This window comes from Penicillium crustosum (assembly GCF_028827405.1).
Source record: "Penicillium crustosum strain IBT 35664 chromosome Unknown utg000001l_segment0_segment0, whole genome shotgun sequence".
In the NCBI taxonomy this organism is placed as follows: Eukaryota; Fungi; Ascomycota; class Eurotiomycetes; order Eurotiales; family Aspergillaceae; genus Penicillium; species Penicillium crustosum.
Genome location: NW_026623122.1, coordinates 2,165,906 through 2,186,257, shown reverse-complemented (window position 1 = coordinate 2,186,257; position 20,352 = coordinate 2,165,906). Strand labels below are relative to the sequence as shown.

The window sequence follows — 20,352 nt, the reverse complement described above, 5'->3', positions numbered from 1 at the left end:
TGGCAAGTACTATGGTATATAGTTCTTGTCTTTATTTCATGTGGTCTATAGTCTATATATCTATACTTTCCTAGATATACAGGTCCTACAGTATCTTACTCCTGCCGAAACATCCTCCGATTAATCCACCCTTCCAAACCCCCTTGGCACCCATATAGGATCTCAATCTCAGCCTTTAGATTCAAAACCAACATCCGCTGCAATTCAGCACGCCACTCAGGCTCCGGTCCGTCACTCGCCCAGACAGGACTGTTCCGAAGCATAGCTACGATCTTCTTGCGATCCCGCATCGTCAGCGAGAGAAGAGCCGTGTCACCAAGTACCTCCGGAACTGCTATGATATCTGTCACTCGAAGACCCAGCCATTGCAGCCTCGGGATACTGAGCCGAGCATTTTGGTGTAATTGGGTTGCTGAGCCGTACTTGTACGTCGACATGATGGCCATGCCATGGGGATCACCATCGGTGAGGGTATAAAACCGAGGTGGATGTCTGCTCTGGTTGGATGCGGAGTCGGACATTGCGCGCAAGAATGTTCGTGTCATGAAATCGGGGTATCCTTTGCCCTGTTTTAGTAGCGTTGAGTTCAGTCACTCGCCCTGGCGATGGAATATGCTAAAACAGAGACGCAGCTTACCGTGACCATAATCCCTTCCCCGGCTAGTGCCCTGGTGTGGTAACTTATTCGCGCGAGCCGGTGGAAGACTGCCTGTGGATAGAGACTTAGCGTACTGATGCTGCAGGTGTGGTATGTCCGTGTTACATACCTCTTTCTCAATGACCAGTACCCAGCGGACCCGTGAAATGTCAATCTCGTCTCCATCCTCGATTCGAGGAATCAAACTGTCCACGGTGACAGACTGCGCATCAATCAAAATATGGGAGCCACGGATCAACCGAAAGTCTCCCGTCACCAATCCCTTTGCTGCAGCTTCCTAGAAAGTCGTGCACGATGTTAGCATTAGCAGCACGGCCCTGTAGTGCTATGCCACCAGAAGATTTGGTAGGACAAACCACATTCAATGCCGTTCTGTTCACCCCGATGGTGTACGCCAGGTCATCGACAACGTGGTCCACAACATACTGCACCCGGAAGAATTCCGGATCGATATAGTATATGTCTCTGGGATTGAATGGATTTGTTCAGTATACCCTCCAGACTGGTTCCTGGGCATTGCGAGCTCACCTTTTAGAGATGAGCTGGCCCGTTCGAATAGCTTGGTCTAATATAGCTAGGATTCGAAGGATGACGGCTACCAGGTCACGCAGACTTGGTGAGTTTGTCATTCAGGTGGTGTTTAGATTGGGGTAGAAGGAAAGATCTTACTAAATTTCCATGCCTCGTGTGCCGTCTTTCCTGGCCAAGAGTATTTCCTGTACGTCTCAACTCTCGGACTCGCTTCCAAAGCTCCGGTGATGGGGTTGATGATGCAAGCCATTGGGCTGGCTCTCCGCTTGAGGGTGATGGAGATGTTTGCCTCTGTCGGGGTCTGTGAGAGTCCGCGGATGAGTGCTGCGAGGGTGTTGTCGATGAATTCTTGGACTGAAGGATCTCGGCCATCGTCTATTTCCAAAGCGTTGATGGTCGATGGCTCAGCCATTGCCATTGGAGTGGGTTTGGGCAAAGAGAGATGGGGGTTGAAGGATAAGAACATCTACCCGTGGACCACAATGGGCACAAAGAGCTTACATGACACTCTCCGATAGCATCCATGTATGAATATTGTATATGAAAGATAATGACTAGTATAAATAAACAATTTAGAGCAAATACTAGTAAAAATGAGCACTTAACTTGATATGACTGGACGATCTGTAGAGGTCAGAAATTGGTTACTATATGTCATACTATATGTCGAAGCTTCCCTTCTTCTCCCTTTTATTGTTCTATTTAGAAATTATTGTCTGGAATTCAATACTATCGAGATTTCATTTTAGTCTAATTAACTATTCTCCCTGTTCTTTGAGGTTTGGGGCTCTTAAAGTGTATAGAGCAACGCCAAACCACACCACCGCACCGCCACATCACCACGCCTCTTATACCCCCTGTCTCTCAATCCGAATATCCTTGATATCCTCTTCCTTCTCCTGATTCTTTTCATTTCGATCAATCTGTCTGCCTGGCATCACAGAGGTACAACATTCTTCATTCTACACCGCAGTCGTGATACTGATGACTAAGCTTCCCCGGTTTCCATCGTCTGGACTCTCCAAGCTGTTTACTGTCTTTACTAGATTGGCGAGAAAGACCCAATTCCTCATATCATGTCTTCTACTCCTCATATTGGGCCATGGAGAACTCCAGCCCAGGGTCATCTCACCCCAGATGCCAATGGAGATCTCAAAACTGATTACTCGCGCTGGCGATTGGTCGATGAAGAAGGCCGTCAAACATGGCGGTATCTCGAATCTGATGTGGATAACCAAGAGTGGCCGCAATCAGTAGCTGATAAATATCATTTGGGAATGCCAACGGTATTTAACCCTCCTCAATTGGCAAAATCCAAATCCAATCCTAACAGCGCATTATAGGGTCTTCCAGAGCTGCCAGAAGCCAAGACACCATTGAAAGCCGCCGAGAATGGCCTTTCATTTTTCTCGCATCTGCAATTGGAGCCCGGAAACTGGGCCTGCGAGTATGGTGGCCCCATGTTCTTGCTGCCGGGTATTTTGATTACTTACTATGTGACCAATACCCCTATCCCCCCTGAGTATGCAACGGAGATCAAGCGTTATCTGTTTGCCCGTCAGCACCCAGAGGACGGTGGATGGGGCCTCCACATTGAAGGCCACAGTTCCGTCTTCGGTACTTGTATGAACTATGTCGCACTGCGCTTGATTGGTGTCAGCGAAGAGGACCCGCGCATGATCAAAGCTCGGGGTCTTCTGCATAAGTTCGGAGGTGCCACCTATGGTCCTCACTGGGCTAAGTTCTGGCTCAGCATTTTGGGAGTAATGGAGTGGGAGGGTGTCAACCCAGTTCCCCCTGAGATTTGGTTGGTTCACGCATTGCAACAAGTACATGATCTTTTTTTATTGACTGACTGCATAGGCTTCTTCCCGACTGGGTTCCCTTTGCTCCTTGGCGGTGGTGGATTCATATGCGCCAGGTGTTTCTCCCAATGTCTTGGCTGTGGTCTAAGCAATGGTCTCACCCTCTAGATGACTTGACAAGGCAGCTGCGCGAAGAGCTATACACCCAGCCATACAGCTCTGTTGATTTTGCTGCGCATCGCAATTCGATTCACGAGGTAGACAATTATTACCCCAAGACATGGCTGTTGAATGCAGCCAATGAACTGCTGGTTCGGGTCTGGAACCCTTACCTTCGACTCCCCAGCATTGTCAAGCGAGCTGAGGAATGGACTTGGGAATTGATTCGCATGGAAGACGAAAACACCAAATATGCGGGGCTGGGACCTGTCAACAATCCAATGAATATGGTGGCTTGCTTTGTCCACGACGGCCCGGACAGCTACTCTGTTCGCCAACACAGGGAGCGGTTGAATGACTACATGTGGGTGAAGGGCGAGGGCATGCTCGCAAATGGTACCAACGGCGTGCAAGTTTGGGACACGGCGTTTATCACGCAGGCGATCGTCGTCGCTGGTTTCGCCGACGAACCCAAATGGCGGCCGATGTTGACAAAAGCTCTCGAATTTCTCGACGACCATCAATTACGAGAGAATGTGCCAGACCAAGAAAAATGCTACCGCCAACACCGTAAGGGCGCTTGGCCATTCAGCACCAAGGACCAGGGCTACACAGTCAGCGATTGCACCGCCGAGGGTCTCCGGTCAACACTTCAGCTGCAGGAGATGCACGGCTTCCCTAAACTAATTTCCGAACAACGGTTGAAAGACGCTGTGGACTGTCTTTTGCTCATGCAAAACCCAAGCGGTGGCTTCTCCGAGTACGAAATTACCCGTGCCTCACCCAAGGTCGAGTGGCTCAATGCCGCGGAGGTTTTCGGCGGAATCATGATCAGCTACGACCACCCCGAATGCACAACGGCATCCGTTACGGCACTGTCACTCTTCAGCAAATTCTACCCCAAATATCGCGCTGACGAAATCCGTGCCGCGAAGCAGAAGGCGGTTGGCCATATCAAGCGCGTACAGCGCGCCGACGGTAGCTGGTATGGTTCTTGGGGTATCTGCTTTACCTACGCAGCGTTATTCGCGCTCGAAAGTCTGGCTAGCGTCGGCGAGACATACGAAACGAGCGAGGACTCTCGTCGGGGCTGTGACTTCCTGATCGAGAAGCAACAGGCCGATGGTGGCTGGGGTGAGTCATATCTGAGTAGCTCGACCCATCAGTATGTTCAGCACGAGAAGTCTCAGGTGTGTCAGACTGCCTGGTCTCTTCTTGGACTTATGGAGGCGGGATACCCGCACAAAGAACCTTTGGAGAGGGGCATTAGACTGTTGATGTCTCGCCAGCAGCGTAACGGAGAGTGGCTACAGGAGGCGATTGAAGGTGTTTTCAACCAGTCTTGGTAAGTTGAAACTAACCTGATTCTCTTTTGAATTTGACTTACTGACTCTTTCTCTCTCTCCCTCCCTAGCATGATCTCGTACCCCAATTACAAGTTCTACTGGCCTATCCGTGCCTTAGGCCTGTATAGTAAGAAGTTCGGAAATGCGGAGCTCGTCTAAATCATCTCGAGGAAAATAACATTCCAAACATATGTACTTAATCAATAATAATTCATTCATCAGGTATTCAGTTGATATAGCCCGCGATTACTTAGTCGTCCCTAGGTAGTCGTTTTCACGCGCGTTCCAGATCTGGTGTGTATATAATTCTCTTTCGTCTCTTTCGTCTCTTTCTGTCCCGCTCCTGTTTTTTTCCCCTCACCTTCCCCTCACGCGAAATCACGTGCCATTTCGTCCAAAATGAGTGATCGACAGGAGCTTGGACCGCCCCGGCTCTTTCATCCCTCCATACTGGGTTGCACTTTGTGTTCCTTAATTAACCCAACTCCCATAGTCCCTGATCCCATTATCATGGATGCTGCAGCTAAGGGTGATAAGGCCTTGGCCAAATCCAACTACCGCTTCGCTATCGAACACTATACCCACGCCTTGAGCGAGTTACCCCGCGCTCCGGCATACTACATCTCGCGATCGACTGCCTACTCGCGCCTCAAGCCCGAAGATGGTGGTCCTGACTACCAGGCTGCATTCAACGATGCCGAAATTGCGCTCCATCTTGCCAAAGAGCGTGGAAACCGCGAACTGATTCTTTCCGCCCAGATGCGCCGTGCCGTGTCGCTGTACCAGCTTGAACGATATGGAGATGCAGGATTTGTTCTTGGGATCATCGCGGATAAAACCAGGAGCGAGACGGTCCCGGCCAATAAAACGGAGCAGGTACAGGCTGCCATGGGAGGACCCGGATCCGGATGGGGAGGCCACAGAAACAATTACAGCGCGCAACTGCCGATTTGGATGGCCAAACTCCAACAGAAGGACGCAGAAACACCCGAGGACGATCCGAAGCGCATTGTATCCGTTCATGAGTACCCGTCTTCCATTTATGTTCCGACCAGAGGTGAGCTCAACGATCAGTGGTTGGCCCTCAAGGCTGGCAACGTGGGAATCGCCGAAGCCTCGCAGCAGGTTGAGCCTCAGTCCATCGACTATGAAAATGCAAAGAAATGGACACTATCCCCTGGGGAGGCTATGTTGGCTTCTTACGCTCGACACTCCAGCGACCGTGCTGCGGCTGAGGCTGCGGCTGCGGCTACTGTCCCGGAGAAGGTTCGCCATGAGTGGTACCAGTCACAGGACTCTGTGGTTGTGACTCTTTACGTCAAGGGGATCCCAAATGACAGTGTCGCTGTCGATTTGAAAGAATCCCTTGTGAGTATTCTTCTGCTTGGTTATTATTGGACTTGAAACTAACTCTGTAAAAGGTCTCTCTGCAAATCCCCCTCCCATCTGGTTCTGAGTACGACTTTACCCTCGACCCGCTCTATGCAGCCATCAATCCCGCCGAGTCCAAGGTCTCCGTCAAAAGCACCAAGATCGAAATCACTCTGCGAAAGAAGACAGCCAGCCAAAAATGGAATGCCCTCGAAGGCTCCGCCACCAACCCCACTGAGATCACCAGCCGCCCAGTCGCACAGAACGCGCCAGCTACCGCGGGCCCTTCATACCCCACCTCGTCACGACACGGTACCAAGGATTGGGACAAGGTCGCATCTTCGCTCACTGAGAAGAAACCAAACGAGAAGTCAGGGGGCGATGGAGACGCAGCCGATGCATCGGATGACGAAGGTGGTGATGCTGTCGACGGATTCTTCAAGAAGTTGTATGCCGGTGCTGACCCAGAGACGCGCCGAGCTATGATCAAAAGTTACACCGAAAGTCAGGGCACATCACTGAGCACGAACTGGTCTGAGGTGGCGAAGGGAAAGGTTGAACCTCACCATGGATGATTTTCCGCTTGCTTTTTTTGTTTCTTTTCATTACTATGCCGCATGTAGCGAGGTGTTTCGAAGGTGTCACAACTACTTTTAGTTGTGCAATATGTTTCAATTGGATTTTTTTTCACAAATGGTCTGATTAATCTTAGTTCTGAAAAGCAAGTAGTTCAATTCGTAAGACTCCAATTACTTAGATATAAAACCCTCTTCCAAACACCATCAGAAATTCAGATCCAGCCCTGCTGTCACTTCCTATCGACACACCACAGTCGTTCCATCCCCAGAAAGCAGAATAGGATATCCTCCTCTGTCCTGCCGGGACATAGTAGCCACAACACCCGCACTCCCCAACATCAAACAAAACCTCGCACCCTCCTCACTCGGCGGATTCATGAAAGATTCCCCGTTATACACCTGCTCGAAAACACTCTCAGGTCCGATCTTCCGCATAACACTCCGAATACCTCGTCCTTTGACTGAATTTTCCTGCTCGTACACAATCCACACATCCACGGGTTTGTTCCCGAAGAGCGTTTTGTTCCCATTGTATAGCGCACACACTTGTTCCGCAGCAGGGATCTCCCTATACCCATCGGAGGATGTATTAGAGAGCAAGAACCCCTCCTCGTTGACAATTGCCGTGACAGAGCATGTGCCGAGTTTGTCTGCTTCGACATGGTCGAAATCGGTCCATTTGCCCATTCTGATCGTGTCTGCGTGCACGATCTGTGGGTTCTTCATAGTAGTCGGCATGGAGGTTGGTTGGCTTGTGTAAAAGAGTAAGATGAGTTGGCTTGGTTGATAAGGTGTTTGTGGATGGTGGTTTTCTTTTCTTTTTGCTAACGTTTGCTTTAGAGCTTGACTTGATACCTGAATGGTTCTGTTTCTTTTCATTGAGATTGAATTACAGTTATATATATATATATATATATATATTTCTCCTTTCGCTTTGAAAGTCATCTATAAAGTTGGGCTGGAATCAGTGCTGCAAAGAATGAAACCCAACTCTGCGGTAATCTTCCGTATAGATATATTGTTGGCTGGGAAGCTTCCACAGATTTTATAGACCGGGTTATTCGGGATATTGGATCATCGAGAGCACTAAAATGGGACATGAATGGAAGGCTGCAAGTATGTATACTCGAAGCTTAAATGATAGGCTGTGGGCGCTTATAAATCGATCTTAGTTGGAGTTCTATTCGTTCTCCATGAAACTTATATTGGCGCCGGCCCCTCTCGCACCTCACAATAACTTCTATTTTTTTTAATCCCTGTCCTGCAGGCCATAATTCTGCACTCGCATGCTTATGCTAGTCTTTTAATATTGAAACATCTGCCTCATGATGGGGATGGTTGGCTCAGGGGTAAAGTTACATCTCTGCCGACCTTGTTGACCCAATAACCCCCCACCTCCTCAAGCATAAATCAATGCTAGAGGCTGAGGCTGAGGCTCTCTATAGTTGTTTGAGATGTTTCAGTCCTAGAGAGGGGTTGACCCTTCATCATATGATCCATAGTTCATGGCCATAACGGCCCAACCGCGTATCTGCAAGCCCTATTTTATGGCAAACATATCTTCCAGTCTAGCGTGCTTATCCTGCAGATCAGGTTTGACCGCCAGTTTCCATCTCACACCCGAGGCTGAAAGGGTGTCCCTCGGTTGGTTCGCATTTTCTCGGCTCCTCGGGCATCAGAGGATCCTTGAAGGACTTTAACATGGTTTGGTCGAGGCCTATCAACCGATAGTACTATTTTAGTAGCTCTAGCAGTGCGGTGTTATCGGCCGCTGCTAGGGTCATCGGGGCTTGCCTTGCTAGCATTGCTAAGATCCAGTCGCTGTCAGATCTCCATGTACAAGCGGCGGCGTGTCTAGCGTAGCATCTTAAGTCGATCTGACTGTTTTCAGCTCTTTCATCCGGTTTCCGTTCTAATTTTTGAGGGAAATGTATGTCCTGTATTGGGATGGACACGAATAGTCGGCAGCTTATGCGGATTTGTGACGTATTCTTTCTTTCTTCCCGGTAGTCAAGGTTGTTAGATATCTCCTCTCAAGGTTCACAGGTGGACAGCAGGAAAAGGCATATTTTATAAGGATTCTTCAATGTTCCATGTACAATAATCAACTAGATTTTTGATCAGAACCTCATCATTGACAGCCAGGTCATCAACAATGCATCGGGAGTAGTGTGCCATATTTAGGCAAAAGAACAAAGAACCGGACTTTTTTCTCTTTTCTCCATGTAATTCTGGTGGCTTATCCGTAATATCATCCGTAATATCATAAAGCTAGGCTAGAAAAGGCAGGAGACAATAATATTGTATTTCAAATATTGATATATGTGCAATAAATCACATCTAAATTTTAAGCATCTACTCTTCCTCTTCCTCCTCATCACCCTTGCCATCACGGTACAGGAAGAATTGTGTAAAGATCGCCATATCCAGCAACAATGTGCCAGCACTACCGACCAACCACGACAAGTTCACCAATACATACCGACCATACAGCGCAGCCGCCTCACCAGGACGGCAATGCGCACGGTGACGGTGCCCCATAACCTCTTCGGAAGACCCACCATGGCAAATAGGTGAATACGCCAGAATAGATAACACGTAAGTCAAGTTTCCGATGCAAGCAAAGAGGAAAAACAACAGGGAAACACCATCCGTTGATTTACGGCGGTAGTTCAAGAGAAGCTGGGGCAGACGTGATCCAAGATACAAAACTGCACAGAAATAGCCAAATACTTGACCCAAAACATCCATAGCAAGAGGTTCCGGGTCTGGAGCCGATGACTTTGCTGCCGGGCTGACGAACCAGCCCATCACACCTGCAGCACAGACTAGAGCGACGGCGGTGAGGTTGAAAAGGCCGGATTGGAGGGCGGAGATGCGGCGACGGCGGGCGCGTTGAGCACGACGCCGCGCGGAATCGGTTGTCGGTTCGACGAAGGGCGTTGCGGGTGAGAGATGGGTGGCATCTACCGATGAGTGGAAGATATCTTGATAAGAGGTTGCCGAGTGCCGTCTTCCATCGGAGAGTGGACGTGTGCGGTCTTCGGGTTGCTGCCCAGTTACGTTGATAGTTGGGTCTTCAATTTGGACCTGGCCGTTGGGCTTCGGGATGAGAGCTGATCTCTCTGTTGGTGCTGGTTGATTTTCAGCGCCGTTTCGCTCCGCATCCTCGACTGCGAAAAGGTCCGGCGTGTCTGAGGGAGATAGTTCCTCTTTGAGGTTGAAGCCCCGGTAGTAAAAGCACTGTCCTAGCAGAACAATATCGGCTAGAGTGTAATACACTGCAAGGATGATCATTGTAGGAAGCACGCCTTGTAGGACGGCACCTAAGATGTTGAACACATCGCCAGCCAGCCAGATGATGAGGAAGATGAGAGAGAGGCCATCTGCAGAGCCACGTCGGAAGTTCTCGATAATCTGAGGGGAGAAAACTACAACCCAGCAGGCAATAGAAATCGATCTGAACTGGTTAGTATTGAATTAAGAAAAACAACACATGCAGAGATCGTCGGGTCAAGTAGATCTAGATCCGCTGTCGCACATGCATGCATCAAATAAACTTGGCAGCTAACAAAAAAAACACCAAAAATGAAAAAAGAGAGGTTATGCTTGTCGAACTTACCCGCAGATCCCGCTAAGGGCCTCGATGTTAAAATTAATCGCCTGCGAAGGAAACATCCTGCAGGCGAACTGTGCGATTCACAGTCAAGTATTCCCACTGAAGGTTTGGGAAGCAAAACAATGTAAAAATAGGATGCCAATATAAACAGATATAGTAGCTGGAAGATCCAGCTCTGTGCAAGTTGATAATAAGGCAATTGGAGCGCGAAGAGAAGAGAAATCCACAGATGAAAGACGGAACCATGGATGACGTCGTGTGGTCACGTGCGAAGTATAAGGCATTTCAGATGAGCATTTCATTCATTTTTTCCATTTCTTTCGGTTTAAAGCAATTTATTAAGCTACAGTTCAAATAAGATATTAGTATCTTAATACTGGGATGCCAAAATCCAGAGAGCTATTAATTTCCCTTCATAAGCAACTCCAACTGATCCTGGGCATCACAGAAGATATTTATAGCCTTGGTCTCTGTCAGCGGAGCTTAAAATCCAATCTAATCAATATATGCACTTACCTCGGTCAGCTTGATCTGACTAGCACCGCCCAGGTCTCGTGTAAATGTGATCTGGTAGTTTCCAGGATCGTTGATGAAAGAGACATCCCGTTCCGGGATTGGAAGTGTCGCCTCAATATCAAATAGCGACTTGACATTTCCTACATAGGGCTGAGTCAACTGTGTCAACAGACCAGGCGAAATAGTGATGTGGTCCACCCCAGCAAGCAAGAAGATCTCATCGACAGAAGTTAGGCTAGCAGGCAGGACTTTGGTGGACGAATTGATGGACTTGTAGTATTTCTGAATGGCTGCGCAAAGCGGGAGTAATTTCGCATTGTCCACGAAACTAAAATGGGAAAAGTGTTAGACAAGACTTGAAAGAAGAGTTTGGTACTTACCCTGCTTGCACATGCACCTTCAATTCGTTCACATAGGGCGCAATATAAGTACAGCCGACCTCAGCCGCGAGTACAGCTTGAGTCATGCTGAACAGAGTGGTTGCTAAAGTATGCACACCAGCTAGTTGGAGGGTGCGACAGGCCATCATTCCTTCCCACGTACTCGGGATCTTGATACAAACTCGAGTAACATCGAAGTCTGGCTGGACATGCCGGAATAATTGCACGATGCCTATGAACGATATGATCAGCATCGGGTTCAATTAAGAGAACAATACCAATGAAAAGGATTAAACATACGGAGTGCATTGGCGACAATTTTCTCCGAGGAGTATGAATAATAAGGATTAACCTGTACATGGACACGTCCGCAAATGTATTCCGCCATTCCTATGGCCAATCTAACCATCTATTGAACAATATTAGTTGACCTTATTCAATAATCGAAGCAAAACTTACTGCAATCTCGACTGCCAATGCTTCAACTCCGACGGACGAATAGCTCGAATGCAGTGTCTTCGCATCTGCCTGCGACGCCGCAATAACTTCAGCCCGTGCTGATTTAGAAAGCTCGCTGAGTGCAATAGCCTGTGCGGTTAGTTTCATGGCCCAATTAGATAGCGCATTCGTGCGATTACTTGGTTGGACGTGCAGTCATGGAATGGCCCTAGGGTTTTGGCGACTAAATAGTGGTCAGATATCTGAAAATGATAGAAGTCTCTATGATGTAGAAGGGCCAGTTGGCTTACCTTCGTCGTCCATCGTATCACAGTCGATATGCGTGCGCAAACGCATATAGTCGAGACCTGTCTGCACTGCCATCTTGCGTGGAAAAATAGGTGGTAGATATGAGAGAGATGATCCAGTAAACGAGCAAAGATGGGATCTGATGGAGAGAAGGGGGAAATGATAAGGAGGGGAACGGACATCCCACTTTCTCCAACCCCATAAGCCCGTTAATTGGGGGTTTCCGGGGTACTATACTCCGCAGGTGGCACGGATTTGTCGGCCCGAGTGACTTGATAGTGGGCCGTATTTCTGAATTATATGCACTCTGCATCTAGCATTGCATGTGGATTGTGGTGCAACATGGGGATAATGCGCTAGAAAGTATGACGGAAGTATGAGATAGAACTGGGTCAGGATTACGCCGTGTCATAACAGTCACTAGAACTATTCAGTAAATCGAGATAGGTAATGGTGCTTGAAGTATCCAAATCAGGCAATATTCGCATTATATAGCATAAGAAGGTAAGGATATATGCCTAGAGAAACGCCTCGCGATGCAAAGTGGAAACCCACCGATATCCATCAAACTAGATATTTAAAAATCAAAATGCTCTCTTTTGTTTTTTGGCTTCTATTTAGCCTGAGTAGCCAACCATGCCTCATGTGCCTTCTTCTGACGCTCCCAGTCTTTGCGGAGCTTCTTGGCGCGGCTCTTGGTGATCTCCTCGCCGGCAGTGTCGCGGGTAGGCATGCCTTCCTCGTCCCATGCGCTGTACTCATTGGTGCGGAACATCTCCAGGTGGCTCAGCTTGCCCTTCTCCGCCTTCTTGAGGGCTTCCTGCTGATTCTTCAGCTTTTCAGCCTGCTTTTGGCGAGCTCGTGTTTCCTTCTCTTCCCGCGCCTTGATCATTTCTTGGGTGACTGGCCGGACCATGGCAGGTTGGTTTTCCCGATCTTCGAGGGCAATACCAACATCGAAGAGGTCGATGTCTCGCACCCGGTCGCACAGGGAAAGAATATCCTTGCCAATAGACTCAGATGACTCCAGAGACACCACCTTGTTACGGAAGTTGGAGAAAAGCTCAGCAAATGGCTTGGCAGATTCGGAGGCCTCTTCGGGTGCCGATGCTTTGGCAACTACCGCCTCGATGTCCTTGGCGGAGATTCCAGCCTTGGACCGCGCGGCTTCACGGAGCGCATCACGCATAGCGGACAGAGGGTACAAGTAGGGCTTGGCCTCTTCGGGGATATCAATACCAGACCAGCCGATTTCAGTGCTGTCAGCGGAGGCAGTGCCGTTAAGACCGAAAATGTTCACCATAGAGGTGACCCATTGGCCTGCAGCCTGAACATCCTCGGAGGGCACAGTGGCCTTGTCGGCAATGTTGAACTTGGAGATAAGATCCGAGATCGACGACATGACAGCGGGGGTGTTGAAAGAATCGCAGAGCTGGTCGTTGACTGCCTTTTTGGCCGCTTCCAGATCAGCAGCAAAGGTGGTGTCGGTGCCTGACGACTGGAGAGCCGCAGGATCCTTCACCTTGAGGAAAAAGTTGTTCACCTTCTCCTCCCATGAGCTGCCAGTATTTACCAGATCCTCTGTGATCTCCACACCGTCCTTCCAGCCACCCAGGAGGAAAACGATGCGCAGACTTCTCGGCGACCAGTCTTTGCGATCAAGCGCTTCTCGGATGGTAGTGAAGTTCTTCAACGACTTAGACATCTTGGATCCTTGGATGGAAAGATGGCCCATGTGAAGGAAGTAGTTAACCCATTGGCCATGCCCGTGGTCACCGTGCCAGTATGCCTCACTCTGTGCCAGCTCATTGTCATGATGAGGGAAGGCAAGATCAATGCCACCAGAGTGGATATCCATCTGGTTGCCCAGCCGGGCAGATGCCATAGCTGAGCATTCGATGTGCCAACCAGGGCGGCCCTTGCCCCAGGTGCTGGACCAGCTTGGCTCGCCTGGCTTGGACGACTTCCACAGAGCGAAATCGGAAGCACCGCGCTTCTCTGTCGTCTTGCTGGCCAAAGAGCCTTCGCCCTCTGCGGCCAATTTGTTGTCTGACCGACTCCATGGCTCAAGTCGAGCGTACGGGTGGCCCGCAGCTTCGAAGGCGTTAATATCAAAGTACACTGACCCATCCTTTGTAGCATATCCGAAGTTGTTCTTAACAATGCGATCCACAAAGGCTGCAATCTCATCGCCGTATTCCGTCACGCGAGTCAACTCGGTGGGATCAAGAACGTTCAGGTCGCGCATATCCTTGATGAACCGGTCCTCATATCTTTTAGTCAATTTGGTGAAGATGCTGTGATCATCCGCATCAACCAATGCGCCCTTCAGGGCATCGAGGTAAGGCAAAATGAGATCCTGGGCATTCGAATAGAATGACTCAGCAAAGAGAGCAGGGTCGGCACTCGAGCCATCGCGGGTTTCAGCCTGCGCGAAGACCTTTGCGGCCGATGCAGCCGTCTTGATGTGCATCTTAACCTTGGCCTCATCATCGCCAGCCTTCTCATTTCCTGGCAAGGCTCCACCGTTCAAAATAGTCGCGTAGGTTTTTTCAACCTCGGTTTGGTACTGCGACGGAGGGAGTTCGGAGTCGAGCAAGGGGAGGTTCTTCTTTAAGTAGGCGACGAAAGCGCTTTTGACGGTATCTAGGACCTCTGAGGTAATCGTGGGGTTGGCGGCGACGAATTCGTTAAACAGGTGTTGTTGTCTGGCGCGGAGGATGATCTATAGGATTGGTGAGTCACCGCACTTGGGACTATATCCAGATACACAACTGTGAGTCATACCTTGTCGTCCACGTCTGTAATGTTCATCACGAAGTTGACATCGAACTTAAAGTAGTCGCGCATAATTCGCCGAATAATATCGGTGCTAACATAGTTTCGGGCATGTCCAAGATGCGCATCATCGTAAACAGTCGGTCCGCACGCGTACCACACAACTTTCTTGCCCGCAGGGTCGATCGGGACGAAGGGGGTCTTGGACTTGGTCAACGAGTTCCACACCTTCAACGGAGGGAGTTGCGCGTCCGGGCTAGAGGCCGGTTGCCGCCATGGCGGCTGTTGGCGAGAAGACATGGACCTGAAAGAAGTAACCGACAATAAAATCCGCTGTTTGGACGGTGAAAAGAAAGGAAAGGGAAGAAGGGAGGGTCGGGGGAGAGCATAAAGAAAGAAACAAAGGCAATGGAGGGGGAGGGGCTCTTGTCAAGACCAGATCGACTCATCCATCAACTGCGGACTCGCTGTGATTGGCGGTAACTGAGGACGGGAGGACCGAGCCCTGAGCCCTAATTCATGTCCCGATCAGGCAATGAGCATGACAACCTTTTTTTCTTTTGCGGAGAGGCAATGAGTTCAAGCCTCAAGTTAGGGATTATCCATACCAATTATCCTAACTCACCATGACGTCCCCATTCTTAACCCGGAACGCCGTAGCCGACACAGATAACCTCGCCCTCTTACAACTGCGTCGCGATCAGATCGTACCGACGATCCTCCGCGACCATGACGATGAGAACCAAGGCTACTGGGAAGGAAAGGTCACCAACACCCGCTTCGGCTCATTCCCACACAGCACTCTGATTGGGAAACCTTGGGGCGCTCAGGTCGTCGCTTCAAAAGTCGACACAGGCTCGCGCGGTCGCAACAAATCCGCCAAGCGCAAGGCCGAAGAGCTCGATGCGGAGGCAACAACAACTGGCGCAGAGGAGGAAAAGAAGAAGCCATCATTAAGAACTCCCGTCTCTGCGGAGAGTGGGTTCCTACACATCCTCGCCCCGACCCCCGAAGCGTGGACCATATCTCTTCCGCACCGCACGCAAGTCGTCTACACCCCAGACTACAGCTACATCCTCCACCGACTCCGCGCACGACCGGGGTGTACAGTCATCGAAGCCGGAGCCGGCAGCGGCTCGTTCACGCACGCCTCCGCTCGCGCCGTTTTCAACGGGTACCCCGGTACAGAAGATGCGACCAAACGGCGACGACTAGGAAAGGTATGCAGTTTCGAATTCCACGCACTCCGCGCGGCGAAAGTGCAGCAGGAACTCAAAGACCACGGTCTTGATGGGATAGTGGAGGCTACGCATCGCGATGTCTACGAGGACGGATTTTTGCTGGGCGACCCCAAAACTGGCAAATCACCCAAGGCCAACGCCATCTTCCTTGATCTTCCTGCTCCCTGGCTCGCACTGAAACATCTCGTGCGCAACCCACCTCCTGGACAGGAATCCGCTCTCGACCCCGAGTCGCCCGCTTATCTGTGCACATTCTCTCCCTGTCTCGAGCAGGCGGAGCGCACAATCCGCACTATGCGCAAGCTATCATGGCTCAATATTTCAATGGTGGAAGTCGCCCAGCGTCGACTCGATGTCAAGCGCGATCGTATCGGGCTGGATGCCGAGGGTGTGCGCGGTGCTACAGTGTTTCCGAAGACCGTGGAGGAGGCAGTCGCGAAGCTTCGCAGTGATGAGCAACGTGCCAAGCTCATCCGTGAGAACCGATTGACCAAAGACCAGCCAGGTTATCAGCCAATTGCGAAAGAGACACCGTTCTATAAAGAGAAGACCGATGTCCCTGCATATGCTCAGGGTCGCTTGACGCATCGGTCAGAGCCGGATCTCCGAACACACACCTCATATTTGGTCTTTGCGATCTTACCTCGGGCTTGGTCTGAGGAAGATGAGCAAAAGTGCCGGGATCAATGGCCGTCTGCCAAAGTCGCTAAACCTGATAATGAGCCGAAGGCAAGCAAGAAGCAATTGAAGAGAGAGGCTGCGATGGAACGGATAAGACTTCGTGAGGAACAGAAGAAATCGGAAGAAATCTCACAGCCGGAATCAGGAGATAAGGCTGATGAAGAAAAGGTCGAAGAGACCACCGAGGCATGAGGATGAATAGATACCAGTGACTTGTTTCGTTAGCATAAAATTTCCATAACTAGATTGGGGCGTTATTGTCTTTAAAGACAGTCCACACCGCACATATCATTACACAAGGGCTTTTTAATTATTCAAATTGTACGCAATCACAGAGCCAAGGCGGTGGTTGTCAACCCCTCTGGTATCAAATCAGCATTTGTAAATCTTTGCAGAAATAGAATTAGGTTAATGAGCATCTAATCAGCTTGCATCTTGACTTGAAGCTGTTCCCTGGTACAAAAAAGGTAGGCCTAAGACGCAGGCGTCTTGCAGGCTACATGGGGACAAATGAGGGAACGTAGATCAATAGATCAACGATAGATGATAAACAAGCATCGAGGACTACTACATGGATCAAAACCATAAAGAAGGCAACCGCTCATGTGAAATTCTCTATAGGAAAAAGATGCTATTAAAGCCGCCTTCTAGATAATGAAGTCATGAAATGCAACGAGGTAATGACGATGGATAGATGGTATCAACAGGAAAATGGGACTCCTCAGAGGTTATTTTCAGCTCTGAATTTATCCCATGCTTCATTCAGGGTTCCGAACACAGACCCAGCAATCATACGCTGCTCAGTAGTGGCGGTGGTAGATATCTATAGGGAACGTTAATTAACAGCCGAATAAAATGCAGCCAATACCACACAAGACGGGAGTGAACATACCTTATCAGGGTGCACCTTGGAAATCCCCTTCATGTACTGAATCTTAACCTTATTCGGCAGAACCAGCTCCGACAGACCAATCTTCTTCCACCCAGCCTCGGGCCATAGCACAGAGTCCAGGCTACCCAGCAGCGCGCGTAAATTGTCTTGCTTGCCGTTCCTCCAGGCGGCGATTTTAGCATCGACACTCTCAGAAAGAGCAAACTTCTCTTCGTCGGCGCGCTCAGCCGCCTCGTTGGCCTGCCGCAGACGGCTGACTGCTTCAAAGTCCGATCCAGATGCCGACGTGGCCGTGAGATCGGACATAGCTGAAGCCTTCTTAGGCGGAGGCGAGGGCCTCTTTCTAGCAGGAACTGCCGGCTTAGATTGAGGCTTGTTGATACCAGCCGCTTTCTCGCAACGGTTCCGGCCTTGGATGCTCGTGCTACCACCGTGACCAGACTCTACAGCCAGCTTCCACGCCTGCGCGGCATCACCCCAGCGCTCGAGTTGCTCTAGGGCTTCGGCTTTGCGCATCAAAGCCTTGCCAAAGAAGTCTTTCATAGGCTTGGGCGCTTCGCCGGTGCAGAGATCGATTACCTCTGATTCGCCCTTAGACGGGCCAATGAATGTCAGGATGATGTCGGCATCATCAATGGCGGACTTGGGTTCACCGATCTTCAGGGCGGTCATAGCACGATTGCTGCGGATGATAATGGTGATAGGATGTTTGTCAGGGAGCATACCAAGAGCTGTAGAAAAGCTCTGGTGGGCTTCTGCATAGTCACCTCTTTTGTACGAGTCTGCGGCCTTTCCACGGTGCCGGTGTGTTGATTGAAGCGCCTCTTGGGATACAGGTGGGATAGACCGTGTTGGGGTTTTCGGGCGTAGAGGGATGGGAGCTGAGCGTATCGGAGGCGTAGCAGTCTGGGCCGGGGTAGAAGGCTTTGGACGACTAGTGGACGGAGCGGGAGAATCAAAGAGGTCAACAGTAGGCTCAGAAGGCGGCGGTGGCGCCTGGGGTCGCTTGCGTCTCGCCGGACTAACGTATGCTTGCGCCTGCTGTTCTTCAGCGGCAAACCGCGAAAGTCTAGATTTAGGATCTTGAGAGCTTGGTCGGGATGGACGCTGGAGGAAGTTGGGCTGTTGCCTTTGCTGAACTGGCCCCGGGGACTGTTGATCACGAGGCTGGGTTCTCGGGTCGGGGTGGTGACTTTCACGAGGACGAGCAGGTTTCTGAGGCCGACCATCCCCAGACTCAAGAAGAAGCGCTTCATTAGTGAACTCCTGCTGCTCTGTTTGGGATTGAGTCGGCTGATCACGACGACCTGGACGTTGCGGCTGCAGAGGAGGTTCATCCTGTGAAGAGGAACCATCTCTCATCCAACGTGGCTGGCTGGGGTCATGCTCGGTGTTGAATTCATTTACAGCTTGTTGGAATTTCTTGCTGCCAGTCTTCCAAAGCGAGCCAGCTGATTTCAGCAGGTTATTACCAAATTGAGAGGCGATCTGCGCAGGGTCTTTGTCCACTGATGCTGGACTCCGTCTGTCATGACGTGATCGAGATTCTGTCATTTCTTCCCTCATCCACGAAGGCCTGTCGCGGTTACGACTATCGCTCCTTTCACCGCGATCGGCAGAACGAGTTGCACTAGGATGCCCTTCGGTCTTCTGCCGAGATTCGGCATGAGCTTGAGTAAGAAGCCAGCCAACAGCGGCCTGTACGTCAGTCCCGGACTCTGTAGTATTCAAAGCCCGACGAGATTTATCCGCGGGGAATCCCATGTCCACTAGCTCCGCAATAGCCCGATCGACCTCGTTGGAAGGCATAGGAGATGCATCCTGGTCTCGTCCTCGATCTGAAGGTGTGGCAGATGTGGGAGGCGGCTCTTGGCGTGGGATATCTGATACCGGCTTCCCGAGCAAACCAAGAAAATCATCATCGTCGGCTTGTTGGGGCTGAGGAGCGGGAGCGGACTTCGGCTTCAATTTATTGAGGCCGAATGGGTCATCGTCATCAAAGGCGTCCATACCCCCCAGTGTTATCCTGCATGCTAATCCCCCCATTGGATGGCTCTGGGCGACTGTTCACGTCGATTTGGGGTGACGATCTCGAGGAGATGGGCACTGGGAAATGGGTCGATGCATCTACCGGCGCTGCAGCATCGAAGGCGGCTAGGATATCTTCATCGTCCGCGGGCGGTGGTGCAGATCGAGGAGCCGTTACAGGCGCGGGGCTCCGCGTACGTCCTTCAAAGTTGTCCCAGAATTGGTTGTTCTGGCCACCGTATTGCGATTCGAACCGACTGCGATTATCGGCTTCCTTCTTAGCCTTTTCCTCCTGCAAGCGCTTCTGCTGTTCCATGAGAGAAAGGTTCTTGTTTCCGGCGGAAGAATTGAATGAAACCAGATTGGCGAAGCTATCTCCGGTAGAAGTGGCGGGCTTCGCTGGCGAGCTTGAGCGGTTCGAGGTCGCAGATAACGGGGTAGACCTGCCGGAGCCGCCACTTGATGGGATACTTGGGTACAAGTACCCAGAGCTCATTGGCGGTGGTTTGCTTGGGATTTTGGAGTCGGAGGACCAACTCAAGCCATTTAGATCCTCCATGGTGAGCTTGTCGCAAAGGATGTAGGTGACGTCTGGTGGGTTCGAATGAGGATTAGGTCCCAGAAGAGGGATGAAGGTTTTCCATGATCTCACCAGCTCACAATATGAAAGAAGCTCGAAGCAATTTCAACGACCGTTTGCTATGCTATCAAGCAGATGCAGAACACTTGCCCCCTGCACGTGGGGGATCCAGACCGCATTAAGGCTGGCACGTGATACTGTGGTTTCATCTCTCGTATTTTGGAATAGCTTCATGTCTTTAAGTGTTATCTGAGCAAATATCATTTCGCTCATCTGGCTGTCCAATTTCTTGAGATTGGGGTTGAAGGCATCACAGAGATCAATTGCCTCTAACATGAACTGAGCTAGTCTAAGGGTATGCAATGACCTCGATGTGAGAGAGTCCCAGTCTAGAGACCTTCACTTATGACTTTTGTTTTTGCTTTTTTACACTATATCGAGA

General features: G+C 50.3%; 9 protein-coding genes across 9 annotated transcripts; 3 read left to right on the top strand and 6 right to left on the bottom strand.

Moving 5' to 3' along the window:
• Nucleotides 1–95: 95 nt before the first annotated feature.
• Nucleotides 96–1,607, bottom strand: N7487_000825 (uncharacterized protein; the record flags this gene model as incomplete). Its single annotated transcript, XM_056868573.1, has 6 exons — nt 96–566; nt 638–709; nt 768–935; nt 1,015–1,123; nt 1,187–1,253; nt 1,328–1,607. 6 exons carry the CDS (start codon nt 1,605–1,607, stop codon nt 96–98), a joined length of 1,167 nt encoding a protein of 388 aa, XP_056733357.1.
• Nucleotides 1,608–2,265: 658 nt separating this feature from the next.
• Nucleotides 2,266–4,658, top strand: N7487_000824 (terpene cyclase/mutase family protein; the record flags this gene model as incomplete). The annotated part of the gene is made up of 4 exons (XM_056868572.1): nt 2,266–2,475; nt 2,533–2,996; nt 3,053–4,498; nt 4,568–4,658. The coding sequence occupies 4 exons, from the start codon at nt 2,266–2,268 to the stop codon at nt 4,656–4,658; spliced, it is 2,211 nt and encodes a 736-aa protein (XP_056733356.1).
• A 351-nt stretch (nt 4,659–5,009) lies between these two features.
• On the top strand, nt 5,010–6,445 carry N7487_000823 (co-chaperone SGT1; the record flags this gene model as incomplete). Its single annotated transcript, XM_056868571.1, has 2 exons — nt 5,010–5,867; nt 5,921–6,445. 2 exons carry the CDS (start codon nt 5,010–5,012, stop codon nt 6,443–6,445), a joined length of 1,383 nt encoding a protein of 460 aa, XP_056733355.1.
• Nucleotides 6,446–6,685: 240 nt separating this feature from the next.
• N7487_000822 (uncharacterized protein) lies at nt 6,686–7,186 on the bottom strand (the record flags this gene model as incomplete). Its single annotated transcript, XM_056868570.1, has 1 exon — nt 6,686–7,186. One exon carries the CDS (start codon nt 7,184–7,186, stop codon nt 6,686–6,688), a length of 501 nt encoding a protein of 166 aa, XP_056733354.1.
• A 1,617-nt stretch (nt 7,187–8,803) lies between these two features.
• On the bottom strand, nt 8,804–10,126 carry N7487_000821 (PQ-loop repeat-containing protein; the record flags this gene model as incomplete). The annotated part of the gene is made up of 2 exons (XM_056868569.1): nt 8,804–9,908; nt 10,071–10,126. 2 exons carry the CDS (start codon nt 10,124–10,126, stop codon nt 8,804–8,806), a joined length of 1,161 nt encoding a protein of 386 aa, XP_056733353.1.
• Nucleotides 10,127–10,469: 343 nt separating this feature from the next.
• Nucleotides 10,470–11,569, bottom strand: N7487_000820 (transaldolase family protein; the record flags this gene model as incomplete). Its single annotated transcript, XM_056868568.1, has 5 exons — nt 10,470–10,529; nt 10,584–10,911; nt 10,964–11,195; nt 11,264–11,372; nt 11,423–11,569. 5 exons carry the CDS (start codon nt 11,567–11,569, stop codon nt 10,470–10,472), a joined length of 876 nt encoding a protein of 291 aa, XP_056733352.1.
• A 754-nt stretch (nt 11,570–12,323) lies between these two features.
• Nucleotides 12,324–14,788, bottom strand: N7487_000819 (cysteine--tRNA ligase; the record flags this gene model as incomplete). Its single annotated transcript, XM_056868567.1, has 2 exons — nt 12,324–14,435; nt 14,498–14,788. The coding sequence occupies 2 exons, from the start codon at nt 14,786–14,788 to the stop codon at nt 12,324–12,326; spliced, it is 2,403 nt and encodes an 800-aa protein (XP_056733351.1).
• A 326-nt stretch (nt 14,789–15,114) lies between these two features.
• On the top strand, nt 15,115–16,602 carry trm61 (tRNA 1-methyladenosine methyltransferase subunit GCD14; the record flags this gene model as incomplete). The annotated part of the gene is made up of 1 exon (XM_056868566.1): nt 15,115–16,602. The coding sequence occupies one exon, from the start codon at nt 15,115–15,117 to the stop codon at nt 16,600–16,602; it is 1,488 nt and encodes a 495-aa protein (XP_056733350.1).
• Nucleotides 16,603–17,131: 529 nt separating this feature from the next.
• N7487_000817 (UBA/TS-N domain protein) lies at nt 17,132–19,889 on the bottom strand (the record flags this gene model as incomplete). Its single annotated transcript, XM_056868565.1, is given in 3 exon segments — nt 17,132–17,233; nt 17,303–19,357; nt 19,374–19,889. 3 exon segments carry the CDS (start codon nt 19,887–19,889, stop codon nt 17,132–17,134), a joined length of 2,673 nt encoding a protein of 890 aa, XP_056733349.1.
• Nucleotides 19,890–20,352: the final 463 nt, after the last annotated feature.